Source organism: Haliotis rubra, unplaced genomic scaffold, assembly GCF_003918875.1.
Source record: "Haliotis rubra isolate DU_JTF1 unplaced genomic scaffold, ASM391887v1 Scf880, whole genome shotgun sequence".
Lineage (NCBI taxonomy): Eukaryota > Metazoa > Mollusca > Gastropoda > Lepetellida > Haliotidae > Haliotis > Haliotis rubra.
The window spans coordinates 401,970-424,928 of NW_025767613.1; the positions used below are offsets into that span (position 1 = coordinate 401,970).

A 22,959-nucleotide genomic window follows, 5' to 3' on the forward strand; every position below is an offset into this window, starting at 1 on the left:
GACTTTACCAACAAGATACAGACACCCCACAGACCTCTACCCTCACTGCTGCCACACAGACAATAGACTTTACCAACAAGATACAGACACCCCACAGACCTCTACCCTCACTGCTGCCACACAGACAATAGACTTTACCAACAAGATACAGACACCCCACAGACCTCTACCCTCACTGCTGCCACACAGACAATAGACTTTACCAACAAGATACAGACACCCCACAGACCTCTACCCTCACTGCTGCCACACAGACAATAGACTTTACCAACAAGATACAGACACCCCACAGACCTCTACCCTCACTGCTGCCACACAGACAATAGACTTTACCAACAAGATACACAGACACCCACAGACCTCTACCCTCACTGCTGCCACACAGACAATAGACTTTACCAACAAGATACAGACACCCACAGACCTCTACCCTCACTGCTGCCACACAGACAATGGGCTTTACCAACAAGATACAGACACCCCACAGACCTCTACCCTCACTGCTGCCACACAGACAATAGACTTTACCAACAAGATACAGACACCCACAGACCTCTACCCTCACTGCTGCCACACAGACAATAGACTTTACCAACAAGATACAGACACCCCACAGACCTCTACCCTCACTGCTGCCACACAGACAATGGACTTTACCAACAAGATACAGACACCCCACAGACCTCTACCCTCACTGCTGCCACACAGACAATAGACTTTACCAACAAGATACAGACACCCCACAGACCTCTACCCTCACTGCTGCCACACAGACAATAGACTTTACCAACAAGATACAGACACCCCACAGACCTCTACCCTCACTGCTGCCACACAGACAATAGACTTTACCAACAAGATACAGACACCCCACAGACCTCTACCCTCACTGCTGCCACACAGACAATAGACTTTACCAACAAGATACAGACACCCCACAGACCTCTACCCTCACTGCTGCCACACAGACAATGGACTTTACCAACAAGATACAGACACCCCACAGACCTCTACCCTCACTGCTGCCACACAGACAATGGGCTTTACCAACAAGATACAGACACCCCACAGACCTCTACCCTCACTGCTGCCACACAGACAATAGACTTTACCATCAAGATACAGACACCCCACAGACCTCTACCCTCACTGCTGCCACACAGACAATAGACTTTACCAACAAGATACAGACCCCCCACAGACCTCTACCCTCACTGCTGCCACACAGACAATAGACTTTACCAACAAGATACAGACACCCCACAGACCTCTACCCTCACTGCTGCCACACAGACAATAGACTTTACCAACAAGATACAGACACCCCACAGACCTCTACCCTCACTGCTGCCACACAGACAATAGACTTTACCAACAAGATACAGACACCCCACAGACCTCTACCCTCACTGCTGCCACACAGACAATGGACTTTACCAACAAGATACAGACACCCCACAGACCTCTACCCTCACTGCTGCCACACAGACAATAGACTTTACCAACAAGATACAGACACCCCACAGACCTCTACCCTCACTGCTGCCACACAGACAATGGACTTTACCAACAAGATACAGACACCCCACAGACCTCTACCCTCACTGCTGCCACACAGACAATAGACTTTACCAACAAGATACAGACACCCCACAGACCTCTACCCTCACTGCTGCCACACAGACAATAGACTTTACCAACAAGATACAGACACCCCACAGACCTCTACCCTCACTGCTGCCACACAGACAATAGACTTTACCAACAAGATACAGACACCCCACAGACCTCTACCCTCACTGCTGCCACACAGACAATAGACTTTACCAACAAGATACAGACACCCCACAGACCTCTACCCTCACTGCTGCCACACAGACAATAGACTTTACCAACAAGATACAGACACCCCACAGACCTCTACCCTCACTGCTGCCACACAGACAATAGACTTTACCAACAAGATACAGACACACCCACAGACCTCTACCCTCCACTGCCACACAGACAATAGACTTTACCAACAAGATACAGACACCCCACAGACCTCTACCCTCACTGCTGCCACACAGACAATAGACTTTACCAACAAGATACAGACACCCCACAGACCTCTACCCTCACTGCTGCCACACAGACAATAGACTTTACCAACAAGATACAGACACCCCACAGACCTCTACCCTCACTGCTGCCACACAGACAATGGACTTTACCAACAAGATACAGACACCCCACAGACCTCTACCCTCACTGCTGCCACACAGACAATAGACTTTACCAACAAGATACAGACACCCCACAGACCTCTACCCTCACTGCTGCCACACAGACAATAGACTTTACCAACAAGATACAGACACCCACAGACCTCTACCCTCACTGCTGCCACACAGACAATGGACTTTACCAACAAGATACAGACACCCCACAGACCTCTACCCTCACTGCTGCTGCCACACAGACAATAGACTTTACCAACAAGATACAGACACCCCACAGACCTCTACCCTCACTGCTGCCACACAGACAATGGAGCTTTACCAACAAGATACAGACACCCCACAGACCTCTACCCCCTCACTGCTGCCACACAGACAATGGACTTTACCAACAAGATACAGACACCCCACAGACCTCTACCCTCACTGCTGCCACACAGACAATGGACTTTACCAACAAGATACAGACACCCCCACAGACCTCTACCCTCACTGCTGCCACACAGACAATAGACTTTACCAACAAGATACAGACACCCACAGACCTCTACCCTCACTGCTGCCACACAGACAATAGACTTTACCAACAAGATACAGACACCCCACAGACCTCTACCCTCACTGCTGCCACACAGACAATAGACTTTACCAACAAGATACAGACACCCCACAGACCTCTACCCTCACTGCTGCCACACAGACAATGGGCTTTACCAACAAGATACAGACACCCCACAGACCTCTACCCTCACTGCTGCCACACAGACAATAGACTTTACCAACAAGATACAGACACCCACAGGCCTCTACCCTCACTGCTGCCACACAGACAATGGGCTTTACCAACAAGATACAGACACCCCACAGACCTCTACCCTCACTGCTGCCACACAGACAATAGACTTTACCAACAAGATACAGACACCCCACAGACCTCTACCCTCACTGCTGCCACACAGACAATAGACTTTACCATCAAGATACAGACACCCCACAGGCATGTATCCTCACTGCTGCCACACAGACAATAGACTTTACCAACAAGATACAGACACCCCACAGACCTCTACCCTCACTGCTGCCACACAGACAATAGACTTTACCAACAAGATACAGACACCCCACAGACCTCTACCCTCACTGCTGCCACACAGACAATAGAGCTTTACCAACAAGATACAGACACCCCACAGACCTCTACCCTCACTGCTGCCACACAGACAATAGACTTTACCAACAAGATACAGACACCCCACAGACCTCTACCCTCACTGCTGCCACACAGACAATAGACTTTACCAACAAGATACAGACACACCACAGGCCTCTACCCTCACTGCTGCCACACAGACAATAGACTTTACCAACAAGATACAGACACACCACAGGCCTCTACCCTCTCACTGCTGCCACACAGACAATAGACTTTACCAACAAGATACAGACACCCCACAGACCTCTACCCTCACTGCTGCCACACAGACAATAGACTTTACCAACAAGATACAGACACCCCACAGGCCTCTACCCTCACTGCTGCCACACAGACAATAGACTTTACCAACAAGATACAGACACCCACAGGCCTCTACCCTCACTGCTGCCACACAGACAATAGACTTTACCAACAAGATACAGACACCCCACAGACCTCTACCCTCACTGCTGCCACACAGACAATAGGCTTTACCAACAAGATACAGACACCCCACAGACCTCTACCCTCACTGCTGCCACACAGACAATAGACTTTACCAACAAGATACAGACACCCCACAGACCTCTACCATCACTGCTACAATACATTTTAGTAGCAATAAAGTGATCGAATTGGTTTCAAGATGTTCTACTCTCTACCCTGATTAAAATACAAAGGATAGATCTACCTCTCAGTTCAGAGTTTAAACCACACTTTTATCTGTTCCAATCTTTGTCGTTGATGGAGAAACATACATTGGTCCAATGGATATGTAATGGAGAGCAGTAGTCGGCACAAACCAGACTCACACGCATCCTTGGATCTTGGAAGTAACGTTTTTAAGTGTCCTTCCCCTTCAACCCTCAATTTCAAGTCCAATAAAAATCAACATATCCCACGCACACAAATACCTTTCACAGTTTCGAATTCTGTTTCTTGATACCACCCACTATCACTTTAGACAAAGCTCAAGTGCTGAAAATGACCTTTCAAAATAGGCTTTATCGAAAATGTCGCCATTTTTGACACAGTACGAAATCGCGATTCACAGCGTTATTTGCTGTATGTTTTGAAGTGTGAAAATCGGATAATTACTGGGAGCATTGAATTTCAAAAATAACATATTCATGATCACTGATATCAGTTTTACATGAAATCGCTAATTATAATTCTTAAACGTTGCCGATGAACCTAGAATCGGTTTGGATGTTTTCGAAAATGCACTTACACGAACGCCGTAGAGCGCTTTTAGTCCAGTCAATTTACATGAATACCCACCACAAATTGCAACAGAAATGATTGCAACTGTTTTAAGATCCTGAACCATTTCTTTATAACATATAAAAAGTCTAGGAAAATCGACCGTCAAGGTCATAGGGGTCATCTTCGCTTTCGAAATATTAGATGGAAATGCAAACTTTTGTTATAATCTACTCAATTGTGTCATGTCATATATCAAATGAAAGCTCTGTTTACAGGTTTTTCAAAGACATATGCTTTAATAGGTATTAGCCTCATCATATTTGTTATATTTTTAAAACATCATTCCGAAAAGTATGAAAATTGTGTTCCACCATCCACATGTATATGTATGCTACGATTATGCCCAACATACCATTCTTCAATTGTGTGACAGTTTTTGCATGAAGAAATATTGTGATGGATCGGTATCAACCAATAGTCTAATAATGAAATAGATTTAACGATCTATATTGGATTGGGTGTGTGGGTCTGTGGGTGTGTGTGGGTGTGTGTGTGTCGGGTGGCTGTCTAAAGCGCCAGGTTAATGGTCCAGTGAGCTTAAGGTGCTGGGATCGAGCCCACCTGTGACCGGCCGGATACAGCAACGTGCAATTAAACTTGGACAAAGTACTGTGACTATGTGTCCCCTTTAGTTACACTTCCTTGACAGATAGGCAATGTCCTTTTTCGGTTTACTTTACAACAGTTCTCTGATTCTGTTGTTATGGATTCAATGGGCTGGGTGAATAGTTTCCCACATTCTCTGAAACATAGATCGTCCTGAAACTTTTTCATGGCAACAGCTTTTCCAATTCCATGGATTCTTGATGTCGTATCACAGCCTAAGACAGCATGTATGAACAAGTTCTGACAAGCGTCTTCTCCAAGCTTCTTCTTGGTTTCACTGATATTCCAAACTGGAATTCTTTTCAAAGAACTTTTCTTGGGGATTGACAGCACGAAGATATCATGCAATTCCAGATTTGCGTGATGGCACAGGGAGGACCGGCAGATCCGTGTCGTCCCCTTTGACAACTGTTGATGGCATGCCAGTGAAACTGCTGTTAGAACTATCACAACATCACCGGTGGCCTGAACTGTGTCACATCCTTCAGCTTGGTGATAGGAACACATCATGACGAACTGTTTTTGTTCTGAACAGTGGCGAGCATGACTCTTTCTTTGAGTGAAAGATCAGACTGTCATCAAATTTAACTGTTGGTCCGACAAGTCCATCTCAGTTATGTTGTATACTTTGTCCAAGAACTTCAGTATCCATCGAACACGACAGTACCTCTGTCATAGTGTATTTTGACATATATGCAGTACATGATGCACAACCCAGCATAAGATTCTCCACGTGGCCAAGGTAGTGTATGAAGCAAAGCCCTTCCATCGAGAACATAAACAGCATCAGAAGCTGGACCAGGGGAAAAACCACCATCCAATGTTGATATGAATGAAGCCAGGGCAGGTTGTTTGCTTTCTAGCGGCAATCAGAAACCGTTGAAACACTAAAACTGGACCAATGTTGCCAATCGATGCTCATGCTCGATCACTGGATTGCCTGGATTGTCTGGTCCAGATTTGATTATTTACAGACCGCCGCCGTATAGCTGGAATATTGGTGAGTGCGGAGTAAAACTAAACTCACTCACTCACTCCTTTTTGAATTTGAAATCGCCAGTGGTAGTGTTTGTCATAGAGTCCAAAATTGAGCTACCAACACAACATGCATCATCTGCATTCACAGTTGTATACTATTTGCAATGTTTCTGAGGCCAGGATCAGGTTTGAATGGGTCTCTGTCTTGAAGGAAATGGAGTAGTTTCATGCCCACATTCTTGTCTCTCTCCTGTCTTGCACTGGACATATCCTTGTGTAGTTCAGAGTTTCTGTTTCCACTACTTGTAAGATCACTCATTGCATTGCTGACTTCCGTGCATGATGGTATTGACATGAGCCTTTGCGTTTCAGACATGCCTGTCTCCCTTGTAAGTTCTCCGTTTGTCTTAATGCTCCGCATGAGCACCTGTTCAATCACAAGATCTGTTGAAAGTCCTCCCCAATAGTGATCGGAACGGCATATAACGGCATATGATGACCTCAGTTAGAAGGTCTTGGGATGTGTTCCTTGCAGGGAAGTCATCAACTGAACGTACAACTCAACTGATTTGGTATACAAGTTATGACAATAGACATTGGGTGCATCTTCCCATTTCCAAATGTTTCAGCTTTAATGAAATTCCACAAGATATCTATCATGTTCATATACTGGATCCTAAGTTTTGCTGTCCTCATGTTGCTTAGTGCATCTTTTTTCTGGGTATACTGACTGACTGAGTTTGGTTTTATGCTGCTTTTAGCAATATTCCAGCAACATCACGGCTGGGGACACACATTGTACCACATTGTACCCATGTGGGGATTCGAACCCGGGTGTTCGGCGTGACGAGCCAACGCTTTAACCACTAGGCTACCCCACCGCCCCTTTTTCTGGGTTTAACTGATGGTGTATGTTCTTTATGTGTTTGAAAAAGAGACTTCACCAACAGTCAAGGATTCACTCATCAGCTCATCGTACAGCACTGCCGCCATGTTGAGATCTTCACCATCGCTGTTTCGAAGGGGAGTGGCAAGGTCAGCTTCATCAGAAGGCTTACAAAACGTAGGAAGGTTCACGTTAAAAGCTCTTGATACTAACAGTGCACTGAGAGCTGTGGCTACAAGAAAGTGAGCTGGAATAGCTCTGGCAACAGCTTTCCCTGTTAGTATGTAACTAATTGTGTTACTGGCATATATCACTACCAGAAGTTCAAATAGACCCCATCAAGACATGATATTTCGAATCCATCCCAAAAGGCGACCTTCTTCAAATCCCTTGATGAAGGCTCACTGGAAATTTTCATTCAAGCTTTCCGCCAGAGAGACTGATCAAAAGTGACGATTGGTGTGACATTGTTTTCCATGTCTTGTGTGGTGACAAGTCACTTGTGCTCATGTCAATCATTGGCAGGACAACAAATGTTAGTCAATTAAAATTTAAAGGACTTTAACTGCATTTTTAAATGTTCGTTTTTATTTTTAAAGATATAAAAGTACAATGTTTTAAAATTATTAAAACATTGTTTTTAGCAGATATTAGTTTTACATAATCGTAGCATACACATACATGTGGATGTCTGAAACGATTTTCATACTTTTCAGAACGTTTTTTAAAAATAAAACAAATATTATGAGGCTAATACCTATTAAACGTATATCCTTGAAAAGCCTGTAAACAGAGCTTTTATTTGATATATAACTTGACACAATTGAGTAGATTACAAAAAAGTTTGCATTTCCATCTAAGATTTCGAAAGCGAAGATGACCCCTATGACCTTGAGAGTCGGATTTGACCTTGTTCCACCACTGAGATTTTCCTAGACTTTTTATATGTTATAAAGGAATGGTTCAGGATCTTAAAACAGTTGAAATCATTTCTGTTGCAATTTGTGGTGGGTTAGGTCAGAATCTTACCAGGATGACTGGACTATTTCCGCCATATTGGATAGTGTTTACAAAATCACGTTTCGCTAAGGCCGGTATTGAGACGCCTATTACATCACGTATATTTCATATTCAGCTTCGAAAAATGCATCACTGAATTCCCCATGCATTTTAGAATCAAATTGCAACTGGTCTGCGTCACCAATACCAACTGTCTAGATAAAATGAGACGAAACATATTGGGTGTGAAAACGAACGCTGTGCTTGAGAGACTGCGCTTCTCTGAAATGTAAACAAAAGACAAATTCCGATTTTACACTGCGTAGCATTTTCTTAAATTTTTCAACATTCATCCGTCTATTCATTGCTTGCAATGGCTCAATACCTTTGGAATATGCATGGAAAGAGTATCGTAGCAAGAAATAGGAAATTATAAATAGATACAATGCAATGAAGTAATAGTTCTTAAGAAATTGTCAAAGTTTCCGTGCAGCGTGACGCCATGACTGACGCAAAATCACGCAGAACGACAACGGTAATTATCTGCATTTCTGGCTTTTTCTCTTACTTATAGTGAAAACGATAAAAACATATAACAACACACAGATAGTCAGAATCATTCTGATTACTTACATCTCATATTTATGTACAAACGATCCCTGAATCAATGGAAGGGTCCTCGCAAAATCCTGTGTACCCTTGTCAGCAAAGACGCCATTTTTTAAGAAATCGGTCAGTGGTAGTGATGTCATACGTCAACATATTGTTCTACATACTAGGCAATTTCTTTGAGGTGAAGGTCGGTTGAACAAGAGTAAACACAATCGCCCAATCCTTCCGATTACACTGTCAGTATTATGGTGTATATTTTGCGTATAGTTCAGATACTTTTTCATGAAACTGACTTCAGTATCTACATTTAGCCTTGTTCAATATCATATCATACGTGCATATAGGGTTTACGGTGTTTTATTCTTTGAAAGTTTTTGATTGTTTGAATCATATTTACATAAGAAATTGACATATTTAGTGCAATACACCATATTCTAAACCTTTACACAAGTGTTAGAAGTTCAAACGTAGCCATAACTGCAACTACTTTAGTTCCTATGATGTACAATATTCAATTTATTTGGGCTAATATCGCAATTTCATATGAACAGGTTAATAAACGGTGATTTAATTCAACCTTATATTGTAAAACTGATAATATTAATGAAAATGATTTATATATGGTATGAAATGTATATGCACACATATTCAAAGGAATTGTCTCGTTCATTGCATAATTTTGTGTCGTTTTATAGACAAAAGAATGATGCATATTGATCGGCCAGGTGCGCGTTTGTTGGAAACGTTTTATGATTTTCTATCATTGTTTCCGATAATATAATCAATTCATATTCGATTAAATAATATTGCGATGACAGGATATCTACCTCTAACTACATTTATTGGAAAATTGTTGGGAAATATATATACCATCTTATGTGTTAATTCGGACAAATCTTACATCCATATTCTAATATATAGTTCCATATATGAATAGCTATCTTTTTGCAACTTTCATTGCATACGTATGAAGAGAAATAGCTACATAATCATAAACAAACAAAATTCTTATCCCAAACAAAATATTCGAGTGTTGTGAAATATTATTTTTATTTACGTTAAATTGATGCCAAACATGTGCGCGTGTTGTTCACAATAAGATACTCTGTCAAACCGTCTATTTGTTGATATATTCAGGACACTATTTAAATTTGAAAAATCAGTCATTTTATGTTTTGTCTTAAAGAGTGTTAAATTCTTACGTAGAAGCCGAGACCTTTTATACAATTAATGGAAATTAGGTGAGATATATACTGATCAGCATACCAATGTCGTCTTTTTCCGACGTCGCAAAATGCATAAAACAAGCAATGACATCAACTAAAATCTTGTATTATTTTCAGCAATTTCATTACATTTGAAAATATGGTTAGTATTCTGGTAATAACGATGCAAAATTAGTCAACTTACATCTACACAAACAGGATAATATGGGAATCTAAGAACTAAGTTATATATTTGATAGAGCCATCCAAATCGCTATTACGTGCTTTCACATGTAATACGTTGTCATTTTTCTTGTAAATTGTGAAACTAACAAACTGCATCCGCTCACACTGGGGAACTTTGAATTGGAATAGTTTGGTTCACCATGAACATAAAATAACGAAAATATAGCGTCATTATCCACAACAAATTCTCTCCAAGTGATCTGAGTTACATTGACTTATTGTTAGACATAACGGAATTATGCCCCCTTATCATTATACGTGTATGACCTCTCTATCGTCGTATGACGTCACAGAAGAAATTCCATTTTTGACATTTATAGACCATTCTTAATGAGGCCTCATGAATATTCATATCTGTACCAAAACGAGGCTAAATGGGGCAAGGACACAATCGCATAATGGCGACAAATCTCAATGTATACTTTCTGGTTTCAAATTTCCCTTGAACGGTACATTACGAAACTGTCCAGTAGTTCGGGGAAATCGCAGAGAAATGGGAAAGGGCTACACAAATGTTTCTGTATCATATCCACGGATTGAAGGGTGAATAATTACTGTACATCACGATAAGTCATATGACCTAGATATCTAGGTAACGTTTACCATGTTGCCCAGCATTTATTAAGGGAAGTCACAATAGTGGAATATTACCAAGGGAAGTCAATTACGTTTACTTCATCAACATATGAACAAAGCAAAAGACTCAACGTATTTCCTGACCTGGATTCAAATCATCCACTTCCACATGGGAGAAGTGATGTTAATTCTTGAGCTGGATAATCGAGATTATAAGTAATATGTAGATCACGATAGCTCTCCTCGAGTGGATCTGGACCAAACAAATTTGTTTGTATTATTCATGTGATGAAATTATTTGTTTGGTATTTTTTCTGTTAAAATGTTTTGTCCTATCGACTATTGGGTATTTATTCACGCATTTATTTACAGTTGTACAGGACTAGTGGTGATGGCGGTGTGCGCTGTGCGCGTAGCTGCATGTTACAATCGCAGAGGAAAAACGAATCGCCACATCATCATGTAGAAACTATTTATTTCAATCAACATCTATCATATAGTCTCTGGTGGGACACAATGTGCAAGACAAAACTGGATGATTTTTTCAAGTTTTTTCCTTGACTGATTTGGAGGTGAATAATTAACTTACCTAAATGGACAAGTGGTACCTGCATAGGGAATATTTGAACCAATTTTCAATTCTGTGTTACTATACCATAAAATTGATTTATTGTAGATCAGGTGTATTTATTCTGTACCACTATAACTGAAGACATTTTTAAGGAGAACATATTATCAGAATAACATAACAGGATTCACACTACAGCAAACAATTAACCCAAATAAATAACGAACACCTGGAGTGCAGTTAATAATAATTTATTTTGAAATGGTGTCTTAAAAGTCCAATAACAATAGACACATTCACAATAGCTTCCAACTGTAATACTATTGAATAACAATAAAATTTTCAGAGGATGCAAATTGAAAATATATTGGGTGCAATATTTATGTTCAGAGAAGCATCCTTTTAGATTAGTCTGGCATAAATGGCAACAATTACCGCTGGATCAATGCATACTTTATCATAGTTTTCTCCCCTTACACATTATCATAATCTCTTACCTATGAATGATGTTCTTTTCTGATTCCCAACTAACTCTTTTCAAACAGGATGAAATACATTCTTTTTCATCAATTATTAATTAAACAGCAGCAAATAAGTTACATCTACAACTATGCCATTATGAAAGACCTGTCTATTTTTCAGTTAAATCCATCAATGTGTATGTATTACAGCTGTCTCTTTTTTTTCATCCATCATTTACACATCACAAAAGCACCAAACAATTTCATTTACATTCATGTCTGTCAATTTTTGTGCTGTTTGGGCAAGGTACTTCACAAAACCTGGGAAGATATTCAACAAACGAAAACGTTCCAGCTAATCAGTGCCAATGTTTGAAATGATGGAATACTGTAAAATTTTCAATCAATTTTTATCATCATACATGAATTTACAAACTCCAAACTTTTCAAGTTCAAGTTTTCTGTTCAATTTTTCTATTTTGTCAACCTTTTCTTTGAGTTGCCTCCCCTGTTCATGTAAGTTTTGCTGGAGTTGTTCTATGTAGGACTGGGGTCAGTGGCTGCTGTATCACTCTCTGCTTCACAGTAAAATAAGCATTGTAAAGCATCAGTATTATCTCTTCGACCACACAAACAATAAATATATCTCTGGAATTACAAATATACATCAAGGAATAGAGGCTAAAATCATTTCATATTTTAGACAGTATGGGCAATCAATATTTTTATATGTAAATAACATAGCATATAGGTCAAAGTTCAGTTGTATTACATTCTTTAATGTTGGCAAAATTAACTTAATACGATCTGACATTCTTACTGTATCTGAGATGGTGACTGTGGTAGATTCCTTATGGGAGGTTCCTGAGCTGGTTACATGCTCTCTGACTCTTAATTAGCAGCATCTGAAATGGATGTTTAAACACTAAATATATTTCAGTTGGTGTAATTACATTGTCCAGTAATATGTCCTGTATCCCTGAAGTACTGGTCAGTATGCAGTAATTTTGAAAGTAGATACATATTCAAGATTTTTTTAACAGCATGTGTATGTCCTGCATATACAAATGTATGTCCTTCATATATATGTACTTGAAATGTTACTTTGATTTGCAGCCAATCTAATTTCACGGACACAGAATATTTGCAAATAAAATTCCCTTGCCATCATGACAAGAGTGTCTGCACATGTCGATATGCTTAATTGTTTTTAATATATTGGACCGTTCATAATTTATGACTAGGGGGGGTGATGATGATTTTAGGTGCAGTGTTTGTGGGGGTTGGGGTGTCTCCCAGTTTGTTTTGGGAGGCAGGGGGAGGGGTCAATTGTGTACATATGAACTAGGGGGGTGATCACTGATTTTGAACATGACAATGTGTGTGGGGGTGGGGGTGGTGTTTGAATGTGTCTGTGTGTGTGTGACATTCACATTGTACACGAGCCCCTGATATCAAAACCTTGCATAGTGAACAGTTTGTACATTACACGGCAGATCTAGACTATGACATGTGCCGTAATTATTTTGTACTTACTATGAATCATTTTCCAGGATCTCTAAGTATTTTCGTCAACCACTGCCTTCTTCTGATCTTATTCTTGGGAATATGGTGAAAAGATACCGTAAAATCCTTACGGGCATCACTCCAACGCAAAGGCACACAGCAGTAATCTTTCCTTTTCGAGGTCGCCATTTTCAAGGTGGGGTCAACCTATTTAAGCCTCGCTTTCGATTTGACCTCGAGGTCATGCATATTGGCTAAGAATGGTCTATTGCGAGTCATTTTTAATGTTGAGCGTATAACGTTATGCACAAGCACATAAACCCAATTTATATACACTTATATCGTTCAGATATCAGGCTGCATTTTCTTCGCTAACACTTTCCGTAAAGAGGCCACATTAAAAAATTCGTAGCACAGTGCTTTTATCGGTGCGCGATAAAAAGCGGATACATTTACTGTTTTTTAACGCATAACAAACTGTGGACAACATTTAACAGTGTCTATTTCTCAAACCGCCAAGGAAGTTGCATTTATATTTATACCAACGGATAGGAAATTTAATATTCTACATTTCTGTGTAATTTTATAGCCGTACGCAGATCCAGGACCACGCGAGCGCAATTCTCGCACAACGTTCACTTTTCAAAGCGTATGAAAATGTGCGCCTGAAAAAAAACTCGGCATCAAGGGGGTTAAGTGAAACATATCCACAAGGAACACCCGACCTTCTCACTGACTGAAGCGCTTTGTTTTGATTGACAGTTGGATCGGTCTATTTCTTACATAAACACGGATGTGACGTGGATGGAATTTGACTTAACTGATTTAATTAACTTTATGGTGTTTTGCCCACATCCGACAGGCTGTTCTTCCTACAATGCTGGATTATGTTAATGATTTTTTGCGTTCTGATATCTATTGTATAAAAATTCCATTGATGAGGGGTTTCTAATTTTTTTTACCGTAACACGTGACAGAATTCTGGCAACAATAGGCATCAACAGGCCTCACACTTTACGCATGTCACTGAAGCGACGTAATTCTAAAGCTTGTAGAGGTGTAGGTGCATGTCGACTAGGGGTACAATACTTGGACCCTGTACTTTTCCTAATAAAATCACACGTCTGTTTGAATATATGTTAGATAATGGGTCTGTTGAGAATATACCACACCACATTAATCTTGGCGTGGCGTCTGGCAGCCGGACAGTATATCATTATCAGGCTACAATAGGCCTGGCTCACAAGCGGTTGATCCGTTCACGCAGTCAGGCGCCAAAATATGACCGACTCTACTTGCCACGTCATAGTGACGTCATAACTAACACCTTCTCGGTGTGGTGTCGCCAGTCAAAGGCAGTTCATGACTGACACTAGAAGTGTATGACTTGTGCTGAGCGTGATGGGCGGGTGAGTTACTGGTTTCTACTTTACACTTATTGTGAAAATAACATGGATCCAGAAATTGGGAATAGAGTAAGATTGATTGACAGTATATGTTTACGTAATGCCCCTGCCTGTCTTCACACAAAGTTTACCCAGACCACACTGGCCTGTATCGGAAACAAATGGCGGCGACAATATATATACATTCATGAGCCAACATTGTTTTAATTTTTACCGATCGGCGGAATGCGAGACAATTTTGGCACATGTGTGAACCTTGATGCCAGGTATATGCAACACAGACGTGATGGTTAGGCCGAGAATAATTTGGTAGACGAAGCTTCATGCCACACGACGAGGTCCATGACTACAGTATAGGCTTTCTCACATTACAGTTCCGAAAATGTGTGGAAAAAGAGTAGAATTCTGCAGCAGTTATTTTATAGAATGACGAGGTATAACAGTCGTAAGGGCACGTGTGCTGGATTCTCCTATTATCTGACTGACTGCAAAATAGACCATCGCAGCATCGGCGTCCATCACACGGACAATCACAATATCAACCCTTGTCACCACACAGACCCGTGCCACTTATATTGGGCCACTTGATGTAATTTCCATAGACTTACATGTTATTTCAGTGTAGTATACATAATCTAGATCTAGACCTACTGCACTTGCGTACTCTGCAAACAAAACACATATGTATGTTTTGCCGTTAGGTTAGACATAGTGCTGTTTACATCTATCGTTATAATTGCCAATTTGTTTGATGTCGTACGGCTAATTTTAATTTGAATTTAGCAATTTACCCAACCTGCCTGAAACTGTTATGAACCCAAGAAACACTGCATCCCTACAGACTAAAAAAAACCCATTCTTCCCAGAACACGTGGTCGTGTCCTTCTCATTCTACCAACAATCCATACAATCAAACAAATATGCTAATCAATCCAGACTGAGGTAAGGTAGATGATGTAATTCCTCCTGTTCCAATACAACTGCTTCACATCTCCAGTATTGTACTGTATTGAAGATATGCTTTTCTTGCGTGTCTATCCAGTGATCCAAAACTGTTAATGCTTTTTAGTGTCTAAACTTATGTTACTACACAACTTAAAACTGTAATCAACAAATTCCACATAACAACAAAGAGAGACAATGTATCTGGGTAGGTAAAAACAAAGACGCTGTATAGCTTTATGACACTTGGAAGCTATGAACGTTAGCACATGTAATAGGATTCTGAAAGTGTTTTTCTTCCAACAGTCTAAATTTGAGTTGTATTGAGAGATTTACCCAGGATACAAAACTATTAGACATCTCTGATAACAAGTCGGTATTTTATTCAGTGGAAAAATGGAAATCAGTGATACTTTTAACATCATATTTAATAACAGCCCATGCCCTGTTTCAGTCTGGACTGGTCGGAATCCACTGCCCCAAGTGACCACAGGAGAGTCTGATATACAGGGTAGGTGGGAAAACACAGCCGGTGCTAGCTCTCCTTAATCTGGGAACATGTGTTTACTATGCTATGATAAGCGTGCATACTTTAATTCTAACTCAACATAGGCTATTTGTTGTATACCTGGCCAGTATTTGTAATGCTATTGTGCTCTATATAGTTCACTAAACAGGCTATTTGTTGTATACCCGGCCAGTGTTTTGTAATGCTATTGTGCTTTATATAGTTTTACTAAACAGGCTATTGTGCTCTATATAGTTTACCCAAACAAGCTATTTTTTGTATACCTGGCCAGTATTTGTAATGCTATTGTGCTCTATATAGTTCACTAAACAGGCTATTTGTTGTATGCCTGGCCAGTATTTGTAATGCTATTGTGCTTTTATATAGTTAACTAAACCTTGGGCTATTTTTTGCTCTATATAGTTTACTAAAAAGCTATTTGTTGTATACCTGGCCAGTATTTGTAATAACTATTGTTGCTCTATATAGTTCACTAAACAGGCTATTTGTTGTATACCTGGCCAGTATTTTGTAATGCTATTGTGCTTATATAGTTTACTAAACAGGCTATTGTCCTCTATATAGTTTACTAAACAGGCTATTTGTTGTATACCTGGCCAGTATTTGTATTGCTATTGTGCTTTATATAGTTTGCTAAACAGGCTATTGTGCTTTATATAATTTACTAAACAGGCTATTGTCCTCTATATAGTTTACTAAACAGGCTATTTGTTGTATACCTGGCCAGTATTTGTAATGCTATTGTGCTTTATATAGTTTACTAAACAGGCTATTGTCCTCTATATAGTTTACTAAACAGGCTATTTGTTGTATACCTGCCCAGGATTTGTAATGCTATTGTCCTCTATATAGTTTACTAAACAAGCTAATGTGCTCTATATAGTTTACTAAACAGGCTATTCTCTGTTTCAGACTCCACTGATCCCAGTCAGGGTGGGAGCAGAGACAGACCATCTGCTCCCAGGGGGCCAAACCAACGTCTTCTACACACGGTAGGTGGGGGAGAACACAGCAGGTGGTAGCTAACCCCTACCCTACTAACAAGTTGATAGATAGACGGTAGGTGGGAGAACACAGCAGGTGGTAGCTAACCCCTACCTAGTAGCAAGTTGATAGATAGACGGTAGGTGGGAGAGAACACAGCAGGTGGTAGCTAACCCTACGCTAGTAACAGGCTGATAGATGAGACAGTAGGTGGGAGAACACAGCGGGTGGTAGCTAACCCCTACCCTACTAACAAGTTGATAGATAGACGGTAGGTGGGAGAACACCAGCAGGTGGTACCCTAACCCCTACCTAGTAACAAGCTGATAGATAGACGGTAGGTGGGAGAACTTACAGCAGGTGTTAGCTAACCCCTACGCTAGTAACAGGCTGATAGATGGAGGCGGTAGGTGGGAGAACACAGCAGGTGGTTGCTAACCCCTACCCTGGCTAACAAGTTGATAGATGATAGGCGGTAGGTGGGAGAACACAGCAGGTGGTAGCTAACCCCTACCTAGTAACAAGTTGATAGATAGACGGTAGGTGGGAGAACACAGCAGGTGGTAGCTAACCCCTACCCTACTAACAAGCTGATAGATAGACGGTAGGCGGGAGAAACAAAGCAGGTGGTAGCTAACTCCTACCTGTGTAACAGGCTGATAGATGGAGCGGTAGGTGGGAGAACAAAGCAGGTGGTAGCTAGCCCCTACCTAGTAACAGGCTGATAGATGGGCGGTGGGTGGGAGAACACAGCGAGGTGGTAGCTAACCCCTACCTGGTAACAAGTTGATAGATGGGCGGTGGGTGGGGGGAACACAGCAGGTGGTAGCTAGACCCTACCCTGGTAACAGGCTGATGGGACAGACCCGGTGGGGTGGGAGGGGAACACAGCAGGTGGTAGCCAACTCCTACCCTAGTAACAGGCTGATAGACAGACGAGCAGGGTGGGAGAACACGGCGGGCTAACCCCTACCTAGTAACAGTGCTGATAGATGGGCGGTGGGTGGAGAGAACACATGGGTGGTAGCTGGCCTACCCACAGTAACAGGCAGATAGATAGAGCGGTAGGTGGGAGAACACAGCAGGTGGTAGCTAACCCTACCCTATTAACAAGGTGATAGACCAGACGGTAGGTGGGAGAACACAGCAGGTGTTGGCTAACCCCCTACTAGTAACAGGCTGATAGATGAACGGTAGGTTGGGGGAGAACACAGCAGGTGGTAGCTAACCCCTACCCTACTAACAAAGTTGATAGATAGACGTATCATCGGGTGAATGTTCATGAGATGTGAAGTCACTTTGGGCTGTCAGGATCCGGCTCCGTCATAAAACAGACGCAGTGAAGCCCAGTGTAATATGCTTATATCTGTCCACCAAACATGGGTACTCTCCAGCCAAACACAGGAGGTATTATTGATAGAAAGGCTTATTTTAGCTTAACAAACAATCCTTCATTACATTAACCAGTTGTCGTTCCCCACAAGTGTTCATTGGAATTGAGCAAATAAATGCATCTATGTCCATGTCTTGTATCAACACTCTGTGATGTAAACAGTAATACACAACGCAGATGTCCCAATGTGTTACACAGTTTACTTTGTGTTACAGCGACTCCATCACAAAGCAGGCCCCACTGACCTCTACTACTACTACGCCAGCAGGAGCGGTGACCTGGAGGAGGTGAGGCGGATCCTGTCAGCGGGTCACGCAGACGTCCAACAATGGGGATGGAGAGCAGCAGAGACACCGGTGATGGAGGCAGCACACTGGGGGACACAAGGGATAATGGTGGAAGCTCCTTGTGAGTCCGAGGTGCTGATAATGTCACTGGTGGACGATAACGGTAACAACTTACCCTTACGGCTGGGCCTGTGTGGGAGGGAGACAGGAAGACAGTGGAGTTTGTCCTGTCTCTGGACGGGGGTGGACATCAACAGTAGAGAGGACGGTGGAACAAGACACACACCGGTGATGTGGGCAACACTAAGGGGGGACCTACAGGGATAATGGTGGAGTTCCTTGTGAGTCCGAGTGCTGAGTGTGTCACTGGTGGACGATAACGGTGACAACATCCTTCACTATGGGCCTGTTGGGGAGGAGACAGGGGAGACAGTGAAGTTTGTCCTGTCTCTGTGGGCGGGGTGGACGTCAGCATACTGGAACAACCATGCAGGCGAGACAGCGACAAACGTGGCGAGAGGCAGGCGAGCATCCTCAACTGTCCGGATCTCCTGGGGTGTCACGTGGTGGACACTGAAGTCAGTGTGGTGTTGGTGTAAGAACGATCATGGGTACATGTCATTACGGCTGACACTGACGTGGTGTGCTGACGTTCACACGTCATCGTGTTTATATTTCAGCATTAAGGTGAGGATGTTTGGGCATGTATGTTAGGAAAATAAAACTTTTAGCTGAAACATTTTTCGAATATTTTTGTCATTTGTTGTGTTTTGGAACTTGATCAGGTGAGTGTAAATACAAAAGATCCTAGTAATTGGTATGGCCAACACGGCATTTCATGTGTATAATTTCTACGTAAATCATTTGTCATGACATGTTTATGTTCATTAGTTTGTAATTAATCACACAATAGACAACAACAAACGGTTTTGTTTTTGCATCTCGCTGCACTCTGTGACCTCAGAGTGCAGCGGTTCTATAGAAGATTTGGCGCTCAACGTACTGACAGTGACGTCACACTACTGATGACGTCACGGCACATTGCGGCAGGGTCTTACACTAGTCCCTGAATGCCGAGATTTGTTGCTGACGCGCATTTTTAATAAATTCTAAAGGGTGAAAGTACAGCGAAATGTTTTAGCTCGCGTGGCACTGGATCGGCCTACGGCTACAAACGATACACGAAATATGAAGGATTCATTGCTGTCAGAGTTGTGGAAGTTCGAGTCCGGAGTAGCGGTGGGTTTGAGGCTACACTTGGCTGGTTGAGGCCCCGCGGACGGATTTTCGAATATGGCGGCTGGATGGTCATTGAGTTGATGTTGATGTTGTGGCTTGCGGTTGTCTTCGGCTGAAAGCTTCTTCGATATTGAATTTTCGGATATGAGGTTTTGTTTTCTTTGTTTTGGATCACGATGGTCGGACGTCGACTGTAAATCGCTGGATCTGCCTGCGGTTGTAAGATTGCGCAGAGGTAATGAGATGTTGCGTTTCGCGATGTATCGTTAGCTCGGTGCGAGTAGCATGCGGTTTTGGAAAATGGGCGCTTAACAAATCTTGATGCGGGTACGTTTAAAGAGCGGGTGAAGTTTTAAGCATCGTTGCGCGGATAGCGCGTGGGCGGTTTATTTCAGGCATTGTTTCGGGTGTGGTAAGGTGCACCGGGTATCGGCATTTTTGGTTGGTCGTCATGAAACCATGAAGTATTGGGGTGGTTAGTTATTGGTTTGCATTTTAGTTGTTCTGCCCATGTGGAAATCGAACTCGGGATATTTCGTGGGCGAGGCGGACGCTTGTGCATTGAATGCCGATTACTTTGAAATCTTGACACGAGTCGTTTTGGAAGGAATTGGACGTGGATAGGGACATGGAACGTTCACGATGAACCATTTTATTCCTGTATCCCGCATTGTAACTGCATGCGTTTTGGTGAATCACCGTTACTGAAATGTGAAATTATACAAAATGTGACATCACGTAATAGCGAAATAGGTAGCCCTATCCAATATGTAAGTCGGATTCTTGTAGAAATATTACACGCAGTTTTATTTATTTTGCACCGTATTAACCGAAGTTCTATGACAAATTTCACCTTATTATGTAACTCGATGCTCATGCTATTATTGATCACAAGGTATTTGGTCCAGACCCATTGTTACAGACCGCAGCCATATAAGCTGGAATATTGCTGGAGTGCAGCGTTCGCTCCGCTCTTTCAAAAAACAAAACATCAATCGTTTCAGTGATATACTGTCACTATCGTAGATGCACGATTCATGGTACATATTTTCGAATCTCAAATCATCCTGAACTTTTCTTTCGTGTTGTCGCCATGATAGAAAATACTGGAGCCTTCCTGTCCATGCGGCAAGTGTTACCCCGACCCAATCACAATATCCCCGTATTGCTGATGGATCGTGAGTCCCCGGAAGTGACACATGTCGTCATTATCCTGCTACGTAGTTCGCTGCTTTCATGTTGCTGCTAACTGGATTGTCTGGTCAGACTCGATTGTTACAGACCGCCGCCATATGTATATCTATGGCTTGAATACAGCTCAGTGCGGCGTAAACCAACAAACTAACAACCAATCTCAAGTATACAATGAGAAAGAAAAGCTCCTTGTGTTTGGGACTATCAGAATAATGTAGGTTGGCCGAAAAGGAAGACATGGCAGGTTGATATATGTTTTAAATTCTTGTCGAAATATAGTTACTGTCTATTGTCATGACAACATCCTGTATATAAAATGTCATTGATTATATCATAGAAACATGGCGAGTACATGATAAAACGATTGTCAAGCGTGCACCAGCCAGTCATCATACGTATTGTTCTGTGTATAACGGCATAAACAATTCCATAACCAAGACAATTCGTAAAAACTATGTGCATACATTTGATAAAACATATCAAACATTCTCTTAAATTATCATTGTAAGCACATATAAGATTAAATTAAAATTGATGTTTATTGACCTGCCGACGTAAAATCACAATACAGATATTGCTGTCACGGAACTGGTGCGATACGCCAACGCCTTCTACGGCACTTCGTATAAGGTATTAAATATGGTGTACTGCGGCGATGACTAGATTTCTTATGAAAACAAGAAAAGCTTTCGGGGATGCAATCGCGTGCCTATATCGGCGATTGGTGGTTAGCACGTTGAACGATGGTCTTGGACCGGACGGTCGGTTGGCGGCGGCGGCGGGCGGCGGGCTACGTTACGTACGATGCGCTCGCGATTGACGATTGATAGAGTTGCTTGCGGTTGAAGACTCAATCCAGTCGGCAACGCGAAGTTTAAAGGATGTATCACGGATCTGGTATGCCGTAATCAGGCAAATACGGTGTTGACATTGATGTTTTTGTTTTTATTGTTTTCTTTTTGTTTAACGCCGCTGCCCGGCAATATTCAACTTATAACGCGTCGCGTAATGAACAAATACTGTGATCAATAACGCACAATAGGTGAAATTGTCGTAAACTCGGTTAATAATGATTGCAGGCGAAGCTGCGTTAATGTTCTGCGAAACTGACGCATGTTGGATGGTGCCCGTTCGCTTTATTACGTGATCGATGCATTTGTATAATTTCGGCATTTCATAAACCATTTTGACGATTCTTACCAAAAGAACGTATGCGATTTAATATTCGGATAGCAGAATAAAATGTTCATCGTGAACAAAAACTCGTATCGGTCCATTATGGAACATAAATTGACGGAATTGATGGTATTAATGATCGTCACCAGAACCGGTTCATTCCATGAGTGCGGTGAACGCCAAAAGCGGCGAAACCACTTATACCCGTATATGAACGACAAAAATGTTGATATTCGATAATTTCATTTGAACGCTGACTTTGATAACATTGACGCGTAAAGCGCATGAAACTTCAGGCAAATTGCAGTCATCTATTTCAAGCCGCATATAATTTTCGAATAACTATAAAACGAAAATATAATATTCCCATTTCAATGTATTACTAACCGTCGTCAATGATACGGCGACTCTTATGAAATGCGTCAGCGCTCATTTTATCAAACCCTATTTTCGAGAAGCTCTCTGCCCTTCTAAGGAACGGCA

At 41.8% G+C, this 22,959-nt stretch overlaps 1 protein-coding gene across 1 annotated transcript in view; it reads left to right on the forward strand.

The window, feature by feature from the left end:
- Nucleotides 1–19,194, forward strand: part of LOC124263415 (multiple epidermal growth factor-like domains protein 10) — a 40,561-nt gene extending 21,367 nt beyond the window's left edge. Inside the window, exons 9-11 of the mRNA XM_046698045.1 lie at nucleotides 16,129–16,185; nucleotides 17,116–17,195; nucleotides 18,796–19,194. Coding sequence (XP_046554001.1) covers nucleotides 16,129–16,185; nucleotides 17,116–17,195; nucleotides 18,796–19,194 — 536 coding nt within the window. The remainder of the gene's footprint in view (nucleotides 1–16,128; nucleotides 16,186–17,115; nucleotides 17,196–18,795) is intronic.
- The last annotated feature ends 3,765 nt before the right edge of the window (nucleotides 19,195–22,959 follow it).